Source organism: Sylvia atricapilla, chromosome 1, assembly GCF_009819655.1.
Source record: "Sylvia atricapilla isolate bSylAtr1 chromosome 1, bSylAtr1.pri, whole genome shotgun sequence".
In the NCBI taxonomy this organism is placed as follows: domain Eukaryota; kingdom Metazoa; phylum Chordata; class Aves; order Passeriformes; family Sylviidae; genus Sylvia; species Sylvia atricapilla.
In genome coordinates, this window is record NC_089140.1 from 83,252,981 (window position 1) to 83,280,180 (window position 27,200).

The window sequence follows — 27,200 nt, forward strand, 5'->3', positions numbered from 1 at the left end:
CTGTTCTGGTTTAACAGTAAGTAACATTATGACTGGACTGGCAGAAAAATGATTCTATTTATGCCTCTTTTACTTTACATTTCACATCCAAAGTCAAATAGAAAAATTACATCCATTTCCTGTGGAGAACATCCATATCTGTGTTCTCTCTTACCATGCTCATTTGATTTAACAAAACACTCTTTTTCTTGAACTGTCGCATGACTGAATTTTATCCTTGGAAATGCTGAACTACATCAAGAAGTGAAGTGAAAACCAGACCAGAAGAAGGCAGGTCATGCCTCTCAAATCTGAAATAAACAGAAGTCCATCTCTACAGTAGGTAGGATATGACAAGCTAGGGAAAACCTTCACAGTGGTTATAGTTCCTCTCACATAAATATAGTGGATATTGCACAGGTTGGTCACTGCCAGCCCTACAAGAGCAATGCCCTGTATCAGCTCTGCCCTTTTAGACTAGAGATACTGGTGCTGTACCTGTAGGGAACTGGGAGAGCAGTCACAGCTGCAGGATGGGACATGCACTGCAGGTCTCCAACAGTGATTCCATTTCAGCGACTGTTGCTATTCAGTGGAGAGTAGTGCTCCTTCCTATGCACGTGGGACGTCCCACATGTCCCAAATTACGCTGACTTTAGCTGAAGAAATAAACACTGCTCAAGTGGCACAGAGGATATTTTCTAATTTACAGATAAACGGTAGGGAGAAGAGCTGAACCTGCCGATATTCTCTGTTCAAGAGTATTTCAAGGAAAGTGAAGCCTTACTAAAACCCATTTCTTATCACCTCCTGTCAGCCTTTTTTGTTGGGAATATCCCCAAATGATTTTGAGAGTTCTTTTAATAAGGTAGCTTTCATGCAGTGATGAACAAACAAATATATCACAGTACACCTTGTGTAACACTCCTGTCTTAATTTACATGCAGGATTTCACCACTATCTTCCTGAGAAACAAGAATTCAGTTAGCCACCAGATAAGACAAAAGCTGGAGCTTGACTCAAAAATGATGCATAACTGTTAGTGCTGTGATATTTGTAGAAGATCATTTCTCACAATTTTACTGTCTACTTAGCTTTTTATCAGAGAAATTTTTGCTGAAAAGCCCCCAAGAAATAGAAGACTGTAATAAGCTGGTATTCCCACTCTGTTCTTTAAGAAGTCCATGTTCTGTTTTGTATCTATGTTGCCTGGAAATGAAGAAGAGACAATTCTTCATGTCAATCTTAAACGCTTTCTGCTCCAGCCAAGTTTCATTCTGAACAAGTGGGACACATGATCTCAGTGGAAGGACTTCCTACGTTGTCTGCTCCATCCACTGCCAGCCAGGCAGGATTGCCCAGTTAGGCAATCCCTACTCTGCTTTAGCCAATTTCCTTCTGTACTCTTCCATCACTCTGTCCCCCACGGCTGCCTTCAGCAAAAAAGATCATTGCCTAATCGTGCCTTTGATATGAAGGTGAGGAATGGGCTGGGGATTAGTTCAGGTTTGGAAGAGTCCAGCTGCACATAGAGCACCATGGTTTGGTGCCTGTCTTAAAGTAGGTGGGGAAAAGAATACATGTCAAGTGAGTGAATGTCGGAGAGGAATAGTAATCTGGAAGATTACTGGAGAGGCAAAAAGGGCTAAATCTCTCTAATTTTTGTTAGTTTTGATTTTTTTTTCTACTAAGCCACTGAGTATAATTCCTTGTCTATGCTTCCCTTTCTGTCACTTCTCCATAATTCTTAGCATTTCAGTTGGGCTGCTGTCTCTTGGCTGCTTCCTCTTTTCCTACTTTCCTATATTTCAGTATTTGCCCTCCTTCCTCTTAGAGTACTTTTATAACAGAGTGGGGAGGATGTGGAAATGTTACAATGTGACACACAAACTGCAGTGTCACAACTGCAGCTCTTTTGTTTCACCTCCAGGAATGCAAAGAAGCAGAGTAGGATGGAGAGGCAGGAGTGGGTAGCTCAGTGAAGGAAGGGAGAGATTTATAAATAGGGAAGAGAAATGACAAAAAAGTCAAAAAGTTTCCAGCTTCGTAACTTGAGATAGTAGCTTTCCACATAATTAAAGATAATCCCGAACTGAACCATCACTGTGTCTTTGAATACAAGGAGAGATGCAGGCAAGTACCAGTGTAGAGACCTCCCAAAATACTGCTGCAACAGAGGAGATATAGCCATGATGTGGTTTTGAACTTGCCTGTAGAGATGAAAGCTGAGCAGAGATCTAGGCCTGTATTGTGCACAGTTCTTAAAATTATCCTTTCAAAACAACAAACAAATAAATAATAGAACCTCAAAAGGAAAACTATTCTTAGGGTCAATGTCTGTATGTGAAGTAAACCTCTGGAAGGTAACATGGTTGGAAATGAGATGCTGTAGCTCTCTTGAGATATCAGGTAGCTGGAAAAACTCCCTCCCAAGGACTTTCTCCAGTTGCTTCCTAGGGCACCCATTAGTTTGAAGCGCTTCCCTCTCCTCTCCTCTCCTCTCCTCTCCTCTCCTCTCCTCTCCTCTCCTCTCCTCTCCTCTCCTCTCCTCTCCTCTCCCCTCCTCTCCTCATTGATCCAAACCTCTAGGCCATGACAGATGCTAAGGAGATAAAAAAATTGTGGGTAGGGAGGAAATACATCCAGACTGCCCTTCGTGGAAGGAATTAGAGGAACAGTAGGTAAAGGTTTCCTGTTAAGCCAAGGAGACAAGGGGGAAGCTGTAATAGCTTCTGCGCCATGGCCGCAATTGGACCCAAGTTTCACAGCATTCTCAGTGTGGGTTTACTTTTTCTCCACTCTTCCCAGCCCCCTACTACAAGAAGCTCAAGTTGTCTTGAAAATCTAAATATCACTAAAAGTCTAAGAGATTTAAGCTCCCATATAATTTTGATACTTCAGGACTATTCTCCACTGCCACACAGTTGCTTCCAGTCTGTGTGGTGCTGCAGTGGACCAAGGATCTCATAGTCTCTCTCTGGTGCAGACTGGAAAGCAATTGCTGAACCATCTCTGGGATTTGAAATGCCAATACATGCCCCTTTTGTTAATTACTGCATTACTGATCAGCTTACAGGTTATATCAAACAGAGTTTGTGAGGAGGTAACAAATGCCTGCCTGCACATGCAAGCTAAATAAAGAAAGCTTCTGAGATGACTGGATGCCCAAGATTCAGATACAGAGCTTGAGACAGAGGTCTAATTTCTTGATGGAATAGCATTTTCCAGGGTGATCTGTTTTCTGATAATCTAGTTTCATTAGTATCTGAAGTTAGGGTGCCTCAAAACATTAGCTGATTTGTAAAAATCTTTTGCTGATAGACAAATGTTAAAGTAATTGGTAGACCTATTGAAATGAGTGGAAGAGTGTTGGAACACTAGTTAGACCATAATGGATTATTTTGTTCTATACCTCATCCAGAGATAAAGGTTTTGATGGGATAATTTCTGTGGTCTGAGTTGTATAAGTTTCTGATGTTCATAGCAGTCAGTTTTGGGCTCCTTGTCACAATTTAGTTGAGTGATTTGAGCTACTGGAGACAATTCAACTTAAAAACTATTATTTTGAAAGACTTGTCTCTTGAAGCTCTGCCAGCAAGGTGTTGGTTTGGATGATTTGTTCTATCCAAGTTAAGAAAATATTGCCTTTTGAAGTAAGATCACCCAGCATGGTGGTTATGACTGTCTGAAAATGGTGATCTTGACTGTGTTTCCAGTGAGTTTCAAATGTCAGATTACTGATTCAACAGAGGTAAAATAATTTTAAAATGCCTTTCACACTCATCAGCCTTAGATACTGCTGAAGAATTGTTCAGATTTGAGGAAGCTGCACTTGAGTGGATTGTCTCTCTTTTCTGGAGGTATGGTGATACCTGCACCAGAAACTTGGCTAAACTTCAACTCTGCAGCAGTTACTTTCTGGTTTTGGAGACACACTTCATGACAGAAATAGGGACTCCTAAATTCAGTCGCTTCAATCACAGGTGAGGTGTGACTGCAGATCAGAATTAGGAAGTTCGGGATGCTGTAATACCTTTTATATATAAAATTATTTAGTCTTCTGACATATTTTTCTCCACATCTTACTGAGAAACTGATTTTTAAAATATTATCTCCTTCAGCTTTTGCAGAAAGCTGGGGAAGTCTATGTTTTTCTCTTAGCACTTCACTCAAAGACCCAAAAAACCAGTATTCAACTCTGCAATTGTTGTAAACCTGACAGAAGAGGCATGCAGTGTCAGGGACAACATCATAGCACCAGTGTGGTTAAGGATGGATTCTGTTCAGGAAAGGGAAGGTATGCTTGTTTTTCCTGAGGTAAAAGCAAGAAAACTGCAAGCATGAAAAATGGTCAAGAAGTGAGGAAATACAAAAAGTCTCTTACGAATGTGTACTAAACTGAGTTTGTAGGCTTCAGAATAATCCAAATCTCTGAGAGTCTGCCAGTATCATTTGAGGTTACTTGCCATTTCAGCATAGAGGACGGATTGCCAGAGAGGGAATACAGGTCCCTGCAGCAAAGCATTGTCTGTGATACACAGTGGGAAAGAATTGATATTGTCCTGACTTTTTTCTTGTCAGGAACTATCAGGTATGTCCATATTCAGAAAATTTCTTTGAGATTTCTGTAGAAAAATTTTGCTTCTGCCCCAGAAGATGTGGATTAGGATTTCCTTTTTCTGGAATGCTGAGCAAACTAATCAAGTGAACAGCAGTTTAGACTGCAAAACATTCTCATAAAATTTCTAAAACCCAAAAAAGAAGAATCTTCAAAAGCATCTGGAAAAATAACTGAGCACTCAGGGTTAATGGACTGTCCTGGTTTGGAATAAACTAGGGAAAAATTTCCAAAAGGAGTCCCCTAAACCAAAACCTCCACCACCCCTTCCCCCCCAGCCCTGGGTTCGGGAAGGAAAATACCTTGGAGGAAAAGTGGAAAAACCAGTTTATTGACAGAAAAGCACTCCCCAACACCGAATAGTGGGAAAAGACAGGTTACTGTGATGATGAGGAGGGTGCGACGCGTCTGTTGCAAGCCCCAGGACTTCTCCAACTTCTCAGGTCAGGTCAGGTCCGGAGCCGCTTCAAACCTTGGGCGGGGGGGGGGGGGGGGGGGGGGGGGGGGGCGGGCCGGGGGGGGGGAAGAAGGAAGGAGAGAAAAAAAACCAAACAGAAGCAGCGGGGCGGGGGGGAGGGGTGCGGGGGGAACCGGCGGCAGGGGCAGCCGGAGAGCAAAGCAAAGCGAAGCAAAGCCAAGGCAAAGGCAGCCAAGCTAGCAAAGAAAAAGCCAAAACAGGCAAGAAAGAAAGAAAAAGAAACTGCAGGCACCCGCCCAAGAGGGAGGGGGCAGCTGTGAGACATAACAATGTATCCAAGATATGGGATGGATATATGGGATAGGAGGCAGGTCAACCCAGAACATGGACCTAAAGCAGACTTCATAACTCAGTATCAGCTTCTTTGCACAGTCCTCAGAGAGAACATCTACTTTATCACTCATAAAGTGATGATGACTGTATTTAATTTGCTTTAGTTTAGTCTAAAATAACTTTCAATATCCATGGGGTTTTTTTCCCCTGTGTCAGATGAGGAGAGACACAGAAGACTCTGCTCAGCAATTTGTTTTTAGAGTAGGCAAGATAATAAAATTTTCATAGTATATTCCCTCCCAAGTGCTGAAATGGCTGGGTTCCTCTCCATTTCATCCTCTGACCTCTCTCAAAAGAGGACAATGACAGTGCACAGCTTTGGCACGACACCCAAAGGCACCTCCCCAAACCTAAACACAGCTGCGTGGTCTAAATTTAGATCTACTGACCCTTTGACAGCAATGGGGAACTGTGTACATTTGCGTAAAATGTTGCTTCAGGCATCATCATGGTAGCTGAATGGTCACTGGAAAAGCCCATGTGTGTCCATTCCATGATAGTGAAGGCACAGCACATTGTTACTATCCGTGGACTTGTTAATGCTCATGGGCTTGCAAGGGCCTGACACTGAACCAGGGTAGCTCTGTGCCACTCCAGGCAAAATAATAAGGATGTGCAAGTAGCTCACTGAGCTGGCACATGAAAAGGAGAAGATTTGAAAATAAGGGCTAACTTTGCATTCAGGGCAAGGCAAAATTACGTTATCCGAAACAATATACAAAATAGTTCATCTCCCTGCCTTTCCCTGAACCATAGAACCAAGGGCACTTCATTGTTCCCAGGTAGTAGTTTTGTCCTTTAGGGCAGTGACTGTTGTCTTCATCTGTTACCTGACCAATACCCTCTGTGTGTGTTCAAATTTTGTAGCTTTTTTCTTGGTCAAGCAAGCTTAAAACTTCCCCTCTAAGTACAGTTCACATTATTTATACATAACTGATCACCTTGTCTGGTTTTAACTCTGTTTCTGCACTTTTTGAACCCTTTGCTTTGTTAAGAGATGCCCACAGTAGCTCCCAGATAAGGATAACTTCCAGCCATTGACAGCATTGGCTTCATGGAAGAGCCTGGCTGTCTCTTCCACCTTTGTGGAGTTTCTGGTCTGCCTGTTGAATTCCAATATAGTCATTTATCTTCTCCAAAACACTAATCTTTGCAGGTGCATACTCCCTTCATGTCCTCCCAGTGGCCACGTGTGACTGCCTTTAGCTAGAATTTTGTTGCATTAGTTGAGGATTGGTTAACACCCATGACTTTCACTAAAGTATGCTTTGTGGAAGGATTAGAGAAGGGAAATGCCTTATAAATGTTAGGATATCATATATCTGAGGCTTTTCTTTCATGAATTACTGTTGTTGTGTGGGGAAGAGCGTAAGTCACAATGATTGTGCCTGTAGTCTTTTTGAAGAATGCAGCTTCAGAGGTTCCAGTCTCAGCACATAGGCATGTTTCTGGACACACCTCTGTGATCTGAGAATATTTTCAAGTATGGTAGTGTTTTTACCTTGCTGTTGTGTGTTGTTATTTAAGGTTACTTTGCTTTTTTAAAATTTCCTTCCAAGGGCCCTTTTACTACTCCCTCATCTTTTAGTGTCCATATTTCAAAAATCTAGTGAAAGCAGAAGAGACAAAAAATTTGATGATAAAAAGTGCTGTTCTTACTTCTCAAAGCAGAGAATTGTCAATAAAATCTGTTACCTGCAGCAAACCTGCAGCAGTTCCCTTAGCTTCTCCACCACACAGCCAGTAAAAGATGCAGAGCTTTTCCAATATAGGAAGAATGGATTACACATACATGTAGAACTTGAGAAACAGGTTTAGTATGCCATTGCCTGACAGTGCTCTTTCTTTTGCCTTTAAAATTTAGTTTTACTTGTAGCTCAGATTATGAACATCAATCAGCCGGGTAGTTAACTGTCATTTGGAAAAACAACTTGAATCCAGTACAAAATGTACCAGGAAGTGTCACAACAAAGACAAGAAATACAAACTAGACCAGCCCCTTGGTTTGGTTAGAGATCATTTCCTACTGAAACACAAATTTAGAAAGGTATATAAAAGGCACATATCTTCAAATGTATATTTGAGGATATTATTTGAATCTGTCTTTAGCCAATGCATCCTTACTGGTCCTTTAGAAAATTCCTGTAGATAACTAGCAGGAGGCTGCTGGGAGAATGCACAATGGAGCAAAAGCCACTTTTTGTACCTAGAGAGGACAAGTACCTAGTTGGTTGTTTTGTTCACTTGTTTGATTATGTACTCTCCGATTTCACTAGAAAATCCCCTAGAAAAATATGTTGATGTGCTTTCAAATGCAGTGAAGCACAGTTCCCTGCTCCTTTCTGCTGAGGACAGGCCGTGTGTGCTGACAGGCGCTGGTGTGGGCACATGGGGTGGGCACCCCCCTAGACAGCAGCAGGGAGAAGTAGCAGTCATGGGTGATGACATGGGTGGAGCTCCTCACACCAGTTGTCCCATGGGAGATAGCTTATCTGTGGACGCCTGTGTTTCTGGAATAACATCCATTTGATTGAAAGCCAGAATTAGAGTAGGGAAGAAATTGGCTGCCAAGGGCTGATTGGCACTTGGAGTCAAAGGAAGCAGCATGGACCCTGCAGGGACGATCTCCTTATCCGTCAGCACCAGCCTCTCTACCTGCAGGTGTGTCCCAGAAGCTCCTGCTACTACTCTTCCTTATGTTATTTTTATTTCCCTTTGAAAATGCCCTCTAACTTTCAGCATTTTACACAGAGAGACCCCACAAATGCTTGATTAACTGGCCAATGCAGTGCTATATGTAGAAAGGAGGGAGCAGAAAAGTGATTTTAAGAGCACTTGGAGGCATCTGCTTTTTCTGTAGCTAAATAACCAGTTAGTTTGATCAGTCCCATCTGTGTTCTGTTATGTCATCTGAATTATGCTGAAGAAGAGCTCAAGGCACTACATTATGGTTCCTCTGCCCAGACCTTTCGTTGTCATTTTTCACACCCACACAATGCTTCTTGTCACTTCAATACTCATAAGGGAAAGATACTATTAATGGAACATAATTTAAGTTAAAGAATTGGTCTTCATTGTTTGTTGTCAAGTCTGGCTGATGAATAATTACTCCTTAAATATTCTGTGGAAAAACAACTTTCATTCCTGAGAATGGCATCCTGTACCTGCAGTCCTCTTGTGGGGTGAGAACAAAGCTGACACCACAGTAGTGATGGTCACCACATGGTCACCACATGGTCACCACAGTAAGTGACCATGATGTGAAAAGGAAAGAGGGAAGGATTTCAATGCATAAAGCCAAGTGCTAAAGCTTTAGTGTGCCTTACAAAACAGAATAGTTATGTCTTGTATCAGAAATAACAGGTGGGATTGTTGACAATTTTCTGGTTTTGAGTACGTATGTAAACAAGAAGAGATCCTGTCTGCATTTATTGACACATGTTGACATGCTGAGGTGATTTATTTTGGCCTGATAAATGGGGTTTCTTCATCTTATTCTGCCTTTTAGCAACTTTTTCTATCATTTTTTAGAAAGGATGATGTTAATTTTTTTTTTCACGGCTACAGTGATATGGTACTGTTCAAATCAGTCAGGTATGACTGCTGGTTGAATAGTTAAGGTGTCTTCATGAGCTTGAATTTTAAAGCTATCATTTAAGCATCAAGTAATATCAACAAAATAATTCTGACTTGTCTTGGAATAACAAGTGAGCCATGAGAACAAAAAATTACATGCATCCGAACTATTTGCAGCAACTTGAGGATAAATATTTCTCTGCTCTTGCCTACAAAGTACAAACAAGACATTGCATAACACAAAGCCAAATTATTGGGGTTATTTTCAAAGGATATTGGATAAGTTCTTAAAGGCAGGTACATGCCACAAGATACAGTTTAGTACTTACTGGTATAAAAGGTCAAATCCCATTAAAAATCAAAGGGAGTAAGGGACCTCTATTGTTTAAATGTCGTAGATGCTTCAGTGTGATTTGTCTTTCTCTGTTATTCTTTAAATATCTTCGATAGACAGGTCTTATGCTTTTTGCTTCTTTAAAAATTCCACTGGAGAACAATATGTCTTGGGAGGTGAATGCCCCCTTCCAAATGTAATTATGGCCCAGGTACTTAGACCTATGCCATTGCCAAAGTCTCACAAAACTGAAAAGATTTTACAGCTGGGAGGGAAGCCCATAGCTAAAAGAGAAGGTAAATTGGATTGAAAACAAATTACTAATTGTTCCCATGCATCTTTTTTCCAGCTGCCTATTTCTCTGTCCTTCGAAAGCCACCCTCTACGTCCAGTTTCCCAGGAGGTCTGTTTGGTTTCTCCTTTCCTCTTACTATCAACTCTTTCACTCGTTGCAAAATGCCTCCCTTCCATGTCTATGTTGCTCAGCTCTTTCCAGGGAAGTGTGATGCTGTCTGCTCTCATACGATCCTGCTTTCCTGACTGCCCAGGCCCAAGTCTGATGCGGAGCCAGCAACGCTGCTCTTCAGTGATAAATTATATCATCACCTCTCTCCCCTTTGACATATCAATTTTTTTTGCCTAAGACTTGTGTAAATCACCTTTAGCTGTAGAATGCTGAACAGATGTTTTAACATTTATTTTAAATTCTCTTCAGAAAATCTCAAATGAAATTCCCGATAAACATAAGAGAGCACAAGCGTCCTGCTTTTGGGTAATTTTTCCACACTCTGAATAGGTAAAAAAGGAGTGAGAAAGCTGTCAGTACAGTGACATCAAAGAACTCTGCACCCCATCCATAGAAAAAAGGGTTTGTATTAAACACCCCTGAATTGTGATAATGTGTACAAAGGGAATAAAATACAGAGCTTTTTAAGGTCACCTCCAAACAAATTGAAGTAAATTAATTAATGAATAATTTCTTAATGGTGTTAGAAGACCCAATGAGAAATTATTACCATGAGCTATTTTAAAGCTAATTAATGTCTGCATATATGTGTACATAGCCATGGATGTGCACAGAAATGATTCCTACAAAACTCTTATCAGGTAACAGTTTCAGAAATCAGTACAAAGTCTGAGTATATTCTTAATCATGAAAAATACAGTTTACAAGTAGTTTTCACATAATTGTTGCTCCATAAGTGATTTCTCCACTATTACAAGGGAGGGACAAGAAGCGCTCTCACAAAAGTAGAAAACACTGATGTTTTTAATTCCAGTATAAGTCCCCACAGAAAAAAAGAAAAAAAAAAAGGAAAAAAAAAAAAGAAAAAAGAAAAAAAAATGTTAGAAAACACACCCTGCTTCCCTATTATTCAGATTTAATAAAAGTCCTCATGAGTTCTACTGGAGTGATTTCTCTCTCCTGTTGTGTCTCCTGCATCAGTGGGGCTCTTTTCACTAGTTCTCATGTTGCAGACAGATTTGCATGAAGTTTGAACAGGGGGAGTATTATTTTTTGTTAAAAAAACCTATAAAATTTCTGTGAGGACCCAGGATGAGTCAAGTGCCCTCCATGTCTATCAGCCCTCACTGGCAAAGTGAACTCTGCACATGAACTGAGCCCCTGCCATGAGCTGTGCTGGAAAATGGATTCACATTGTGGCTATTCAGCCTGGTCTGCGTGGGGACATTCACTGAGCAGTACAACTGCAGCAGCCCAGGACATAGCTGTGGAGAGCTTTAGTGAATATTGACTGAATCAATATCCCTGTCATTGCTTATGTCAAGTAATGAACTCCAGTATTACCTATGTCAGCATGTCCAATGGCATGGTAATTTGTATGTGGCTACTCATAATATAATATAATATAATATATTTGTACAACTGGTTTTTGTAAATACATTGTGAGGACAAGCCTTAGAAATACAGACCAAAAATATACCAATATACACAATAGTAAATACATATATATGTAAACCTGAATAACCTCTTCTTCCATTGCATAAGACCAGTGGGCGTGAGAACAAAACAACACAATTTCACTTTTTATAACTGCAGAGACTAGAAACAAGGATGTGTAAGGAAAAGATCTCTGTCACAGAAAGAGGGCATATTGGCAAAAAAAAATTCTGAGGAAGCTTCACTGTAGGGTCCTGCATTGACCCTTTTGAGACACATTAGCAAGAGTTCCTCTTGACTTCAGCAGGAATTAATGCTCAGGCAAGGGGAATACCCAAGGGTACATTATGCTTCTAGATAACATGATAAAACTTGTTGGCTGCTTTGGAAGAAAAGGGCATTTTCACAAATGGGAATTGTTCTAGACAAGTCAGGATTCCCCTGCCAGCTGTCTTTCTCCTGTTCCTCCTTCATCCTAAATTGTTTATGTTGCTTCTGTGAAGATAGTTTTGTCTTTCTCCTAGGTATTTATCTTATAGAAATAGTGCCATCTTCTTTTACATTTACTGCTAGCAGTACCACAAACCAGCATCCTGTTTGCCTTCTTTATTGCAGCTGCATACGGGGCGGAAGGCTTTAGGGACTTTCATGCAATAATTCCCAAATCTTTTTCCAGTAAGTATACTGAAACTCAGTTCACTACAGAGCATTTCCATCTAGTTCCTACTTTTAAAATTTTTGTTTGTGTCATTTCATTTCTGAGTAATGTATGTTTGTCTGCATGCACGTAAGTAGTCTGATCTTTTTGTTCTGTTCATGTGTATTTTGTTTTAACTTAAAAGAAAATCTGCTTCAAAAGCCACCTTCTCCAAATCCCTGGCAGGGAAGGAGTCTATAATTGTTTAGTATAAATATATATTTATTATTCTTAAAACTGAAAGAAAAAAATTACAGGTAAATTGTGGAAAATCTTGTCATATACTCAAGCCAAGAACTTCAATTGCTTCCATTTACCATGGCAAAAACAGCAGCATGAGGTTGTAGCCCATTAAATTTGCAGAATCACCTCTATTTAACCAGTCATACCATCTTTTTAAGTCACTGTATGGTCCTTGATTTTTTGTTTGTAACTAAATTATTCCCCTTTTTAGAACATACATTTTTAAGGAAAACTGCTATTTCTGATATACACTTAATCTGTTTTGATATGATTTCTATTAAAAGTGCAATACTTGAAAAATCATTAAAATACCTAGATTGGTAGACTTTTTTAAGAGGTGTCCGGTCAAGCCACATTCATAAACGTGAACACCTTTAGGCTTCTGTTTCCCAGTAGGATTTTGAGTTAGATACTCTTGTCAGTTACATTCATGCAGTGTTTTCTGGGACACCTGTGAGGTTGCAGGATGTATCAGAGAAGAGCTTGTCAATCCTCTCCATTTCAAAGGAATATCAAGATCTTTCAATCTCTTGAAGTAATTATTGCCTGTAGCTCACTGTTATCACATTGCTAGACCATCACTTTTGAATAAAGTTACCATAAAAATGTTGTTCCACGGAAGAAAAAGGCCTAGACTTTATTGAATGAAACAGATACCTCATATTCTTAGCTACCCAATGAAGTAAATTCTTTTGCGTTTTTTTGAGTGGGGTGGGATGAAGGTGGAGGGGTTTTTACTGTGTGAAAAGTAAGAGTTTGGACAATAAATGGTCTTTTTCAGCCTAGTAAATTATTTATTCACCAAAATCACCAAATTAGAAAAAGATGGAAATAATAGCAAAGATTAATTTTTTTTCTACATAAAACACCATACAATCATACAATCCTGTGGAGAGAAGAGGAATGAATACTGGCATGAACTTATCTGGATCTTGACCTTTTCCTTCATGTTAAAGTCTGCTGTGTTCATATCAGATCAAATTGACTATGGCATATGGCAAATTTACACCTAAATTCTTTGTCTGGCTGCAAGCATTTGTCACCTATGGGATTACAACAAAAAGGATTTATCCAATAAAGTCATAACTGTTTTCCCAGACACCTTTTTTGTTTTGAATGTTTTTTTAATCATAGCCTCTGACTCTAGTTATCTTCTCCTATTACTCAGCAGTCCTAATCCTGGTGTCCTAGAAACACAAATGTCACTCTCATAGTTTCCTTAAATTCTTCCTTCCATCCTTCCCTACCCTGCTTTCTATATCAGTGTTTGTACTCTGCTCTCCCATTGCTGCTTACCCCATAGAACTGCAAACCAAAAATTTGGATTCAGTACAACCTTTGGAATCTTCCTGCCAAGTGGAGAATGTTGCCTTTTATGTTCATTTTTATCCATTGAGTAGTTACTGACTTTCACAATTGTTTTGGACAATTCCCTATGAAGTGGATTAGTTTTAACTCTCATTCCAATTAGCTTGATTGTCAGAATGAAAGTTATAAACACAAAAATATCAAAGTAACCTAGAAACAGACTTGTAATATTGTTTGGGTTCCCAGCTCCCTGGATGTCTTGTATTTGAACTACTGATATTCATTGTTCATTGCTCCATGTGTTACAAACTCATCACATTGCCCATAGAATTATAGTTGAGGTCATAGCACTTGTTATTTAGTGATATTGTACTTGCTGTTTAGAAGTTAACTCCTTTCATGTGATTATTTCTTTGCCACATTATTTGTTCTGTTAACCAAACTGAGTGGCATCCTGTATTGTTTCTTTCAGCCGGTAATATTAAAATAGAGACTCAGAGTGATGAAGAGAATGGGCGTGCCTGTGAAATGAATGGGGAAGAATGTGCAGAGGATTTACGAATGCTTGATGCCGCAGGAGAGAAAATGAATGGCTCACACAATGGCCCAGGCAGCAAGGCTTTGTCAGGAGTTGGAGGCATTCGACTTCCTAACGGAAAGCTAAAATGTGATATCTGTGGGATAATTTGCATCGGTCCCAATGTGCTCATGGTTCACAAACGAAGCCACACTGGTAAGGCCTGCCATAGTTTTTCCTGTAGTTTGCAAGATCTGGCCACATATTAGTAACTAAGGCTTATTTTCTGTGTCATGCACATGTTGCCTCTTGTAAGGTAATGCAGCATTGGTGAGCCTTTGGAACTCAGTTATTTTGGTATATCCTTTTGGCCTGCACAGGAATTGAGACTTCTTCATGGAAGTCCAACTATTGGGCTCGAAATAGTGCTGTCTGTTTGGTTTAAAAAAAAAAAAAAAGTTTGAAAAATCAAATTTAAAGAAGAGTAAAGCAGTCTTGTTTAATTTCTAAGAATTTTTTAAGAAATTTCTAAGAACTGCTGAAGAAAAACACATTTGTAGTTAACTGTGAAATTAACCCAGCTATAATGTTTCCAACAAAACAGCAAAGTTCATTATGGATCAGTGATTATGTAAGTGATTGGAAAAATAAATATTAAGAGAACTGTATTGACAAACTTAGTCAAAAAATACTTACATTTCATGTCCAATGTTTTATGAAGTAAAAACACATCTTGTCACGGGTCAAATGTGCACTAAAGTATTTTCGCCCTGACACTAAAAAAGACATGTGAAGATTTTGTGTTCCATAGCCATGGCTTTTCATTATACAGTGCTGTGAACATTCTTGCCTCGATTTTCTAATTCTGATTAGTCTCAAAGAGGTCCAAAAATGAAGGGGCTGAAACAAATTAAAAAGTTAAAAGTGAGTCTCACCTTACCTGATATTAGATGTCTAAAATTTAGGCTTCCAATCTAAACTTTAATGTCATTCATAGCTAAAAGAGAAGAACTGGACTGTACTGTTGTTTCACAGAAGTTGCTTTGAAAATAAATTGGGGATTTGACATTTTTACATGAATATTCCAATGAGAGGGAATTTTAAAATATTTTTAAGGTAAGAATGATCTGTCTTATAGTTACATTCAACTGAAATAGTTGTGCCAATAAACACATAGATACCTTCTTCCTCCATATCCTCACAGTCTTGCTTAAATAACTTTCCCAGAATTACTAAATTGTGAGATTAACAAAGTGCTTTCAGAGTTTAATGGAAAGGATCCATAAAAAGTCCCGTAGTGTGTTCCATTGCCCACACTGTTACTGTCTGTCACAGTAACTGTGTCTGTTCAAGCTGTGTAAGTGTGGGATCTGTTAGTGTATCATGGGTTAGTCACATTCAGAAGCAATGTTGATACATTGCCTGCTTCAAAGTACTCTTCAATTCCATGTGGTAAATCCCTCTGTCAGGGAAGAGCAGATAATTATTGGAAAATCCACAACTAGTACTCAGAAGAGAGGCTGTAGCCTACTTCCTGGACATAACAAAGTGCTTGTTGATTCTTTTCTTCTCTTTTCTTTTCTTTTCTTTTCTTTTCTTTTCTTTTCTTTTCTTTTCTTTTCTTTTCTTTTCTTTTCTTTTCTTTTCTTTTCTTTTCTTTTCTTTTCTTTTCTTTTCTTTTCTTTTCTCTTTATGGTCATTTAAAAATTGATAAAATGAACACGTAAAATGACTTGTACATTAGGCCTTTTAAACAGACCCATGGACTGGATAGTATGCTGTAGTGCTTGAAACAATATGTTGTAACTTGAAATGCGCTTAGCGGTAGAAGTCTTTGTGCCTGTTTAAGCACACTGCTCTTTAGTTAAAAAACCCCCACTGTTACTGGATCAGAGGGGCTGTTTCAGGTCCCTAAGGGTCCATGGCAGTGTTTGCACCAGAGCTGAATGGCCTGTGTGAAGACACACCTGACTTTAGGGAGGTGGTGGGCACAGCTGCCTTTGTTTCTTGTGCACTCCTCCCTGTTCCCTGTCACAGTGTCCCCAGGGGCCACCTCACTTGGTGCCAGGTCATTTCCCCAGCACAGACCTTCAGCTTGCAGAACTGCTTGCCTGGCAGAGGACCCATTTGCCTGCCAAGGGTGCTTGGGGCACCACACAACGATTATCACTTGAAGATTTCTCCACCCTTTGCAGACCTCTTCCCTTGCCAGCTAGACCCTCTTTTCAACAAGGGAATGTAGCACAAGCCTGCACTGGAAGCACCCCACAAGAGGCACTTTGCTCAGGATGATCCCCTTCTTCTACACTCAATAAAACTAAAGGATGTGAAGTTTTGTGTCTGGGTCCTTCCATGGAAAGAATGCCTTTACTTTCCCTCCTGCCTCGTCTTCAGCTCCTCCTCTGAGCAGTCACTTTGAATGAGCTCAGGTGGTTTTTCAGGGGCTGGCAAAGGAGTGGAAGTTCAGAGCTGGTAGTTTAAATTAAAGGGACGTCATGGGGAAACAGTGGTGACTGCTTTTCCTTTCAGCTGCTCTGTGAAAATTAAAGTCGAAATGGGATATACTATTACAGACATTTAACTGACTATGCTGAAGCCCATTTCAATACATGCCTGGTGAAGGAATAAGCCTCACAAATGAATTACTTTGCTGCTAATTCATGTAAAACCTGCATATGCAGTGAGGTTTTCTTAAATAAATATTTGATAAGTGAACAAAACTCTCGCACACTAAAGTGCCAAAATAAAATGACTGCCTTACCTGATAAAAGACATAATTGCTTTTAATGAATACACCTGCCAAGTGCAGATATGCAGAGCAGCACCTGATATTTCTGCCCTCTCCTGTCTGCAGTCAGCTGTACAGCACTGTTTCCTAGCACCTTACCAGTTGCTTACAACAGACCAAATCCTAACTGACAGATGCCCAACTTGTCTCATTCTCCTTCCCTTTCAGCACATTCATTTTCTCCAGCTTGCCACTGTCTTGTTTGATGTTTAAGAAAAATGAGATTTTGAAAAGAGAAAGAAACTCCTCTCTCTGATTCTGAAACCTCAGGGTACATTCAGGCTTCTCTTGCTCACTGTGCATATATCTGCATGTACATGCATATCTGTGTATGTGTGTGCATAGGTGTATATATTGCCTTCTTTTATGTATACTGAGTTAATTCACCAGTTAGTTCACTCACATCTCGTTACTTGGTCCTGAATGTCTCAAATTTATTTAGAAAGAGAGCTCTGCAAGTCTCCGAGTGTTAGGTGACCTTGTCATTGTTTAAGAAATTAGAAATATTTTAATTAAGATTATAAGTATTCTTCACTAAATAAGGGGTCCAGGGCCCAAGCTCCTACTAAGGCTTGCAAATCACTGCAATGGTGAAAATGGTTGATTGAATTCAGAGTCTCATTGCAATTTTTGTTCCTGGGCCTTTATTTGGTCATGGCTACATGACCCAGGGCAGGTATGAACTGTTCAGACCTGGAGAAAATAACACAGTGTTCAGACTGTTTAGAAAAAGATTATGTAATTTTTCTTTCCATTCTGTTCCATCCTCATTTTTGGATATGTCACCATATCCAGTAGCCTTTCGTCAGTGGCTGTCAGCATCCTGGCAGGTCTGGGAGTTTTGCTGGCCTCCTAAAGGAGGCATTCCTCACCCCAGTAGTTGCAGCATGGACAGCTAAAGGCCGGGCAAGCTACACATAGCATCAGGGTCTTTTGGTGACAATGTTGTTTCCCTTCTACAGCAACATGAATTCAGGCTTCCTTACATCTGATCCCACCCTAAGTTCTGTAGAAGTATTTGGAGTGCAGTAGCCTCCTTTAAAGTGCTTCATCTGTCTTTTCCACCTAGTGCACAACTTCACCCTGTAACTGGGAGAGCTGTAGGCTAGAGATACATTGCATTCTTACTTTGCTTTACATTTCATTCCTAGAGTACTTTAAAGAGTCTTGATTTGTCTTCTTATAGTCCTCTGAGTAAAAATAACAGAAATGAATGCTAGAAAAGCAGCTTAGTAAGAATTAGCTATTTCTTCTGAATGTGTCCCCCTTGCTGAGCTGAATTCTTCCATTTACTGTTTCAGTCCATTTCTGAAAAATACTTTCTGCACTGGATAACTGCCCCAAAGACTGAGAAGTAAAGTAGAGTGACATTTACCTGGGTTTTTTTTGTCCCTAACCATACCATGCATGGCTTATGAAGTACATTGCAAAGTCCTGTAAGGCTGGCATTTTTGTGTGCCACCCCAGCAGAACCAGATGTGGGTATAGTTTAGATAAGCAGAGCTACTTGACGGACAAAAAGAGTGATCTCGCTTGGCTTGACAGGCACTGTGCTGCTCTGCTTGAAACTGACCAATGAAAAGGCCTTGCCATAAAGGGGATTTATTTTGCTGTTTGCTGAATGCTAAAGCTGCCGTCCCTGATGGCAGAGTTTTTCACATTTTTGGGTTGGGACAGTGCTACTGTCTAATTGATCTTCAGCTGTTCTGCTGCATTACCCAGAAGCTAAAAGTGATCATGCTGCACATGTATGGACATAAAATGTCATCCTAGTTGTGCAAAATGATACATGGTGTTTAAGTGAAAGAGAAGGAAGACATTTTTTAATTTGGTTTTTTTTGTTTGTTTGTTTGTTTGTTTTTTGTTTTTTTTTTTTTTTTTTGTATTTTAACTTCAGCACTGAAATCTTAAAATACAATGTTATTTTTACACAAAAAAAAAATCAAAACTCAGAACAGGTCATCTTTGGGCTGTTTCTAATGTTGATGCATTATAATTACTACAACAGATAGAACTGATGCCTAAGAGAAACAAAATTCAGCAAATATGTTTTAAAGGCTAGTTTGACTTAGTTGAAGATGTATAGAAAAAGGCAAGCAGAAGCAGGTCTTGCTGATAGAATGCTCTTATGTATCATTTTTCTTTTATTACTATCTGGTACAACTGGAAAACTATTTTGTTTCCCACTGATTTCAGAAAAGGCTTCATCCATCTTGAATTAAAAAAACAAGAAAAAACAAAAAAAAACCCAAAGTAATAAAACAGCATACTGATTTTAAACAACACTGAAAAGCAAACAACAGCTGTATTAGTTTTTTGCAAAGGCTTTGATTCAATTCCTTGATAACAGGCACCAGTTTAGACAAATCAAGGCTGTGTCTCTTCGAGTTTTTCCATATCTGTCCAAAGTGTAAACCATCAGAGCCTGTACCTAGAGAAGAGTTGGGATTTAGACATGGCAGTACAGGGCTTCCTTTGCACTGTCTTAACTTCTGTGATTTTACTCTCTAGCTTTCTCTCTTTTCTCTGTCTCTTTCCTGATTTGGCTGCTTAGGGACAGACAGGTAATGGAGAAGAAATTGAAAGGGAAAATACAGGGAAAATGTAAATGAAAAGAAGTTATTATAACTGTTATAATGAAGTGCCTTTCATTTAAATATAAGAATGTAACGCTGAAATGAACTTGTGATCCTGAAATGCATTTTTAATGAGTTTCCTTTTTATTTTGCTGCTTCAGTGGCATATTTTAAAGACCCTTTGAAAAAAGCCACATTAAAAACCCCACCAAATGCCACAACATGCAAAATTGGATATTGGTTTATTCCAAAACTGCTGATCAGGAAGAGTGGCTCTTCAACACAAAATGTTGCAGTCACTTTATTTAAATGAGTTTGAATTTGCATTGTGATGTGCCATTCTGATTTAGAAAAAAAAAATTAGATTTTCAGATCAAATTGACCCAGCCAGTGAAGCATTAAGAAACTGGCAGGTTTAGTCTGAAAGCCTCATGTTATATCAAACCTGCAGCTGGTGGAAGTCACAGAGCAGCACTGAGAAAACAACTTTCTCCCTGAAATCTTTCTCTTGTTACCGCATAAGATTTTTTTGTTCTCACATATTTCCTCCATCTTCCCATAGGAGAACGCCCTTTCCAGTGCAATCAGTGTGGAGCCTCCTTTACCCAGAAGGGCAACCTTCTGCGCCACATAAAGCTGCACTCAGGTGAAAAGCCCTTCAAGTGTCACCTGTGTAACTACGCCTGCCGCCGCAGGGATGCCCTCACGGGACACCTGAGGACTCACTCAGGTAAGTGAAGGTTTGGGAATAACCAGGGCTGCTTACCACCGTACCTGCTGAGGAGATGGGGATGGCCACCAATCCTGAGAGCTCTTGTCACCAAGAGGAGCTGAGTAGCCCCATCTTGGGGTTAACCAACCTGTGAGTTGGCCACAGCATGTTAGCAGCAAAGAAATGACTAAACACGTGTTACACTCATGACCCCTCACCAGAAGAGGTGGGTTTTTTCCCATACTTCTTGGCTGATTCAAAGTTTCTGTATTAGAGTTTCATCTTACAAGCCTCTTGTGAGTAATCCATTTCATGGAAGCACGTACATGACTTAAGTTGATGAATGTTTTAGAGTTAGAGATAATATAAAGTTGAAACACAGTCTTGCATTCATCTTCAACCTAAGGAGTGAATGCTGCCTACAGCATTTAGCAGGAGTTATTTGTTGCACATTGTTATTACAAGTACTTTGAAAGAGAGAGTGGGCAGAAGGCAGAGGGTGGGAGAAAAAAAGATAATCTTCCACAAAAGAAGACTGATGGAGTTTTTCAGTGTCTGTCTCAACAGTAATATGGAGATATGAATAAATATTTTTGAATAGCTGCACTTTCCCATTACCATGAAACTCTCATTGTTTGACAGAAGCCACAGTCACATACCTTCTGTGAAGTAAAACCAATTTAACACATTTGAAGTGCCTTTAAAAGCAGAGTGCCATCTCATCTAGTTTCCCAACCTAAGATACAAATGCAAATTGCTATTTGGATGGGAGACCTCTAATACACATTGCTGGAATTGACACTGGTAACGTGGCTTGTGAAAGTTGATTTTGGGTTCTGGGTGGCAGAAGGGGAGCTCTCAAAGTGATTTTTATTTTGTACTTTAAAAAATTGGGGAAATTCTTCTCTAGTACACATATTGAATAATAAGACCCTTAGAGTTGATCCCAGATTTCCAAAATAATTTCCATTTCTCCTGTTTTTTCTCAACCTGATTGAGGCAGGCACATATTTTAAATAGTACTTTGCCTCCCCCTCCCTTGTTATTGATCTTCATGGATGCACAATTTGAAACATAGCTTTTCATGTATATGTATATATATTCATATATATATATATATATATATGAAGTCTCACCTACACACTCTTGGCAAGCACTGAGGATTCCATAGTTAAAGATACAGTGCCTAAACTATAGATAATGATTAGTTCCTGCAGTTGGCAAATTGACACCAATACATTATCAAACAAGTTGGGTGTCTGAATATGATTTTCACCTAAGAATCTTCAAATAAAATTCAGAAATTTAATTGTGTAACTATCTAAAATTGTGAAATCACATATAAAATGGCAGTCCTTTCATGTTAATTCATGTGAATTTTCATGAAAATTCAGGCCCAGATATACACAGAGCAGTACTGTTGGTGAAAAATTCCTAGAACTATCTAGATCTGTGTTGGTGTAATACAGAAAATGAATTGTCATACCATTTATCTTGAATTTCCAGAAGCAGAAAACGCGCCAAATCAAAGATTTGAACCAGAGCTGAGCTGGTTCTGTTTACACTAGAACTGACCTCCAGCCAAGCAAGTCTCTACTTACACCATCAGTTCATCCACTGGCAGTCTCTGTGTGACTGGACACTAAAGAAACTGCTCCCAGACTTTTGACGGTGTCTCAGTTTCTATCCTGTGTAGATGCTGTTTTTAACAATTTAATGTCACAGTTTTTATCTGATCTGAATCCTCTAAAATCAGTTTGCAGCACTCATAGAATTGGCCCGTTGATGTAAGGATGTACAACCAGTTTTCCATTAGTTGTTTTTCACTTAGATTTTTAAATTGACGAAATTTTTCTTTGCCATAGCATGGCTTTATTTTTGGGGTGGGCTTTTTATCTCTTGTTCTTCCATTGTTAATATGCTGTTAAATGCCTCTTCTGAAGCCCATAATGAATTGTGTTTTCTCCAGTTGGCAAACCCCATAAGTGTGGATACTGTGGTCGCAGTTACAAGCAGCGCAGCTCTTTGGAAGAACATAAAGAACGCTGCCATAACTACCTTCAAACCATGAATCTCTCAAGCAGCATCTATCCAGGTAATAAAAGTGTCCATTTGGGGAATACTGCTGTCCTGTCATAAATGCAGAAAAAGGAGTGCAAAAGAATCAGTAGTAGCATTTGTGGCAACTTTTGCTTTGGAGAGTCACACACATCCCCCATATATTTGATAATGTGTCTGGAATTATTCCTTATTTGATAAACATTTGGCTGTTCTTTCACTTTGTTTAGCTCCAATAAAAAGCCAAAGTACAATTCAAACATGTAGCAAAGCACTTGCAAGGCCTGGAAAACATCAGTTTGTCATCTCAAGACAATATGGCTACATCACCTCACCCCCTTCTCTTGGAGGCCCATATTGCAATACACTTGTGGATGTATTTTTAATAAAGACTTAATTCCAGTTTTCTAGATAGAGCTGCAAAATCTTCTGCACTGCACATCTCCTCCCCCTCCCAGGCACGGCTTAAAGGGCTTACTTGACTCCTGGGACCAGCTCATCTAACAAGGTTGAGCTCTCTGGCTTTGATCTCACTCTGCCAAGCAAGAGGACATAAAGCCAGAGATATTTAATTTAGGCAGTTTTACTTGAGACAGTCCAGAATGGCTAATAATTTGTGGACAGCCTTCTTCCCAAGCTTCCTTTTAAAAGAAAACTGAGGGGAGGTAAGGACCTGTGTTGAGCCTAGTGTAATGGTGAAGGTAAGGTCCATTTCTTGGAGAATATCAAAAAAACATGCCCAGCAAGAGAGCAAGCAGATCTTGGGGCTTCGATTCTATTTTTTAACAAAGATCCAGAATGTCTGTATGGGATTGGTCACAGTAATTAGCCGTACAAAGCCCTCTTGCATGTGCAGTTTTAGATGGTGGAGATATATCTTCTCTGGTGGGCCCAGCCATTAAGTTCCATTTCCTGCATACCTCTTTAATCCTGTCAGTATATGTTATTTATTTTGTCAAATGACAGAAATGAAAACTTCTCTCTGCCCTCTTTGCAATGATGCTTCATTTAGTATTTTATATCTGTACAGAACCTGACTATGTTTTTACATGCTATCAAATAATGTAAAGTATATGCACATAATGATAGCAGTGAATACAACTGAGATGCTTCTGCAGGCAGCATGTTAGAGCAGCGCCCCTTCTAATTTTATTGAGGGGCTGCAGAATATATGAATAGAAAACCTCTATGCAATAATATGCAGTAAGCAGCAATACTTATTTCTCAAAGAGGTGACAGGATTTAGAAGCAAATATTCTGGTTTGGGATTTCAGTCTTCAGTGTCTGTTTCATGGATTTAAGTGCCTGCACACTGAATTTGAAAATCTGTGCAAATGAGTAGCTGAACTACTACAAAAATCTTTGTGAGATGAAACTGATGTCAGGAATCATAAACTGTAGTAAGAAATGAAGCCGTTTTAGAGGCTGACCCTTGTTTATATCAAATCCTGATAGGAGAGCTTGCACTAGCTTACAACTAAATATCTAATAACTCAGTGGGATAAAAACTTGAGGAATTAATTAATGCTTTGAAAGAACCACCTTTTATATATACATTAATATATATATTTCTTCTTGTATATTCTCCTTGTATTCTTGTATATTCCATATTTGACCTAATAGGACTGCTTTTGCAAATTAAAATAAAATTAATCAACTAAAGGGTTTAAACTTCATATTCAGCCAAAGGCTTCACTCTTAAAGAAATTTAGTCCTCAGTTAACAAATCAATTCTCTACAGTTCTAAAAAATGAAACTGTCCTGCATTTTTCCTAGTATTTTGCATACTGAGAATATAGAAAAAAACAGTTGAGAAAGAGTGGATGTCCAGCGAATTTTACTGTATTCTATGATATATCTAGAAAAGTAAGTAGCTATAATGTCACTGTTCTTAAGCTATTTCAAGGTGTGATGTAGATTTTCAAGGTGTGATGTTAGAGCCATTATTCAGACCCTTTTTTCCTCAGGCTCAAAAAAGTTGGTACAAAAATATCTGCTAGAGCATCTGATTTGACATTCTGCCACATCAAAATTGTGTTTAGAGCATTTTAAAATACTTTTTGAAGTATACATAGAAAAAATATAATTAGAAAGAACCTAAACTTGTAGAAGCTTTCCATCAGCTTGTAAATCTAACAAATGTAATTGAGAAGAAACTTTAATAGGGGAGAGACAGAGTGAAAGGGAGTAAGAAGAGGAACAAGAGATTGTACTTACATTTCAACTTTTCTCTCTTTAAGAGAAGGAAATATAACACAAAGTTGGAACCTGCCAAATCTAATGGCAAAATCCTTATTTTAGAGGACTATAATCTCACTGTCCATATGAAGTTCTTCTCTTAGGTATATTACCTGGAGTTTTGCATTTGAGTTGAGTAGAAGTGTGCTGAAGTCTTTCTAGGCTTAAGAAAACAGCAGGAGAAGTAGTTTATGAAGTTTTTAAAGGGTCAATTGCAGTTCTTCTGTCACTGGGAATTTTTGTTTGAAAAGATAATTTTTTTTTTCAGTTCACAGACACCAAATTATAGATAAATAGTTACTCATTTGGTAGCGAATTTCAGAGGGTTTCAGTTGCAAGTGCTGAGGATTAGTACATAATTCAGTTTCCCTCTTTTTTAATAACAGTTTTAGAAGTTTGAAAGTTTGACTGTTGAATACATGACTCACCTTCTCTTGAACTGATTAGAAAAAGAATGTTATTATATCCTAAACAGATATTTCTTGATCATTTCAACTTTTAACTAAATATTCAATCTCTTGTGTCCCTGTTGAATGTTTGCTTTAAAACATTGTCTGTAAGTCTCTTCCTGAAGTGGTACCTGCAAACCTTGGTCAGCACAAGATACTGGTGTGTGCTCACTCAGTTGTGGCTGTGTACCATAAACACAAACTCTTCTGCACCTTCATGACTAAATTTGTCTCATTTCCTGCATTGGTCACAATCTTTAGTGTCTTATGGGGCTGGAATGGAATTCCATGAAATTCCTTGTAACTGTCATTGGCACTGGAATTCTTATTATCACTGTCACTGCAGTACGTGCTGCTGATACAGCAGGGACTCAAGAGCCATTTGTGTATTCCTCAGTTTGGTTGCAGGGTGTTATTGAATAGGACACTTCACCTGCTCCTCACAGTTATCCATCAGACCTGATTTCATATAATTCAGGAACAACAAAATTGTCACCATCATCCTTTTGTGGCTGTGATATATTGTCAGAATAACAATGGATCACAATGATGTTTCTCAGCTACTGAGAAACACCCAGGTACCAGAGTAATGGTTCCTGTGAACCAGTAAATCCAGTAAGAAATCAAATTCTCAGCAGACACAGAAGGAATAATGTAGTAGACTAGGGCACTTAATTGAAACAACTCAAAGAATCAAAGTATAAAAACCATCTTTTCCATCTTCCTTCAATAGCAACTCAAAAGTTCGGGAAAAATGTCCATATCTTAGTAGCAGATAAAAGTAAAATTAACCCCTTTTTCTCCCTTGAAAAACCAACAAACATACAAACAAACAAACCCCAAAATGCCCCAGCAAACCCTACAAACAAGCAAACAAACAAAAAAAAAAAAACCCACCAGAAAACAGTTGTGCTGTGATCTCAGTGCATTTACCTTCCTCCTAGATGCTGGAAGTCAAAAATACCTTTCCATACCTTTTTCACCGTCATGTTTTGACAGTGCATTTTCAAACATCCCTTTTGTTTCTGCAGGAAAGTACTGAAGTAAAATATACTGAAAGTGAAATAGTCTCCTTTTCCTAGAGCCTCACAGTTAAGCTCCTAATTCTACAGAGTCCCAGCAGCAGCAGGAGGTTGGGAAACAGGTTTGAGTATTGGAATACAGTGTTCCACTGAAGGTGTGATTTTATCAATTAAAATCATTAAAGTCTAAAATAGCATCAAGGAAGTATTGAAATATTTGATGCAGGATAAAAGGGGCTGGAGACAGGGTTGGTGCAGCTTGCAAATACATCTTCCACTGCTGGAGTTGAGAAGTTTATCAGTTTTTCCTGCTGAGGAAGCAATTATCATACAGGGGGTTTCACTGGGAGAGGTGCAGAAGGACATTGTGGGGGGTTTCAGTGGGAGAGTGGAAAGATTAACTGCTTTGTGTCCAGGATAAAGTTAGGACCTCATTTATTCACAGAAATGCAGAGTGGCTGTAGAACAAGGGTAGAGTGATTATGTGACATACAGGCATAAACCTTTCAGTTGCTATCTCATTTTTGTGTCCAAAATGAGGAAAACATCAGCATGTACATAGATTAATCAGTGTGAGGGAATTTGTTACCGAGAGTCAGAATTGTCCTGTGTCTCATATGCTGAGCTCCTTTGTCCAGCTGCTTGGGGGCTAAAAGACATTGACTGACAAGCAGTAACCTAAGACAACAGTTCCATTAAAATGGAACCTGCCTAACCCTTCTGATGTCATTTGATTTCAGTCATAAAAGACGAAAGTAACCAGAGTGAAATGGCTGAAGACCTGTGCAAGATAGGGTCAGAAAGAGCCCTCGTGCTGGATAGACTAGCAAGTAACGTCGCCAAACGTAAGAGCTCTATGCCTCAGAAATTTGTTGGTAAGAGTTAAACGTTTGCTGTCTCCTAAAAATAAAATAAAACAAAGCACCCTAAAAAATCACTTTCTAGCATTTTTACTTTTGCTTCATAATTTTACTTGTTTTGCTAAATTAACAATATGTATCTCTATCGAAGCAGATACACAGATGTATTGGGGGAAAAAAAAAAACCCTAAACATCTCCAGTATAAATTTTTGCATGTTTAATTTTTCACATTTGGAGATCAATTAAGTTTTTTCCTGCCTTTTTAAAAGCTTATGGGCCAGATCATTACAAAATCTGAACAGGTGCTTGAAGTTGCCTTAAGAGCCCAAAAACAGGAATAGAAGTTTCCTGCTGGGATAGCATTTGACCACACTTTCAGAGTTATGTTATTGAATTCTTGAATGACATTCAGATCTGGGCATGTTGGTGTTTCTGAAAGCATTTGTGAATAGTTGAACATAGACTGGGTAATATTCTTCACCCTTTGATAAAATCTGTTTATTTTTACAG

At 39.0% G+C, this 27,200-nt stretch overlaps 1 protein-coding gene across 1 annotated transcript in view; it reads left to right on the top strand.

Annotated features, from left to right (window-relative positions):
- The window catches only part of IKZF1 (IKAROS family zinc finger 1), a 57,197-nt gene that overhangs the window by 24,508 nt on the left and 5,489 nt on the right, over positions 1-27,200 (top strand). The window contains 6 exon segments of the mRNA XM_066326838.1: positions 9,668-9,721; positions 11,837-11,896; positions 13,942-14,202; positions 19,913-20,080; positions 22,032-22,157; positions 26,570-26,704. Coding sequence (XP_066182935.1) covers positions 9,668-9,721; positions 11,837-11,896; positions 13,942-14,202; positions 19,913-20,080; positions 22,032-22,157; positions 26,570-26,704 — 804 coding nt within the window.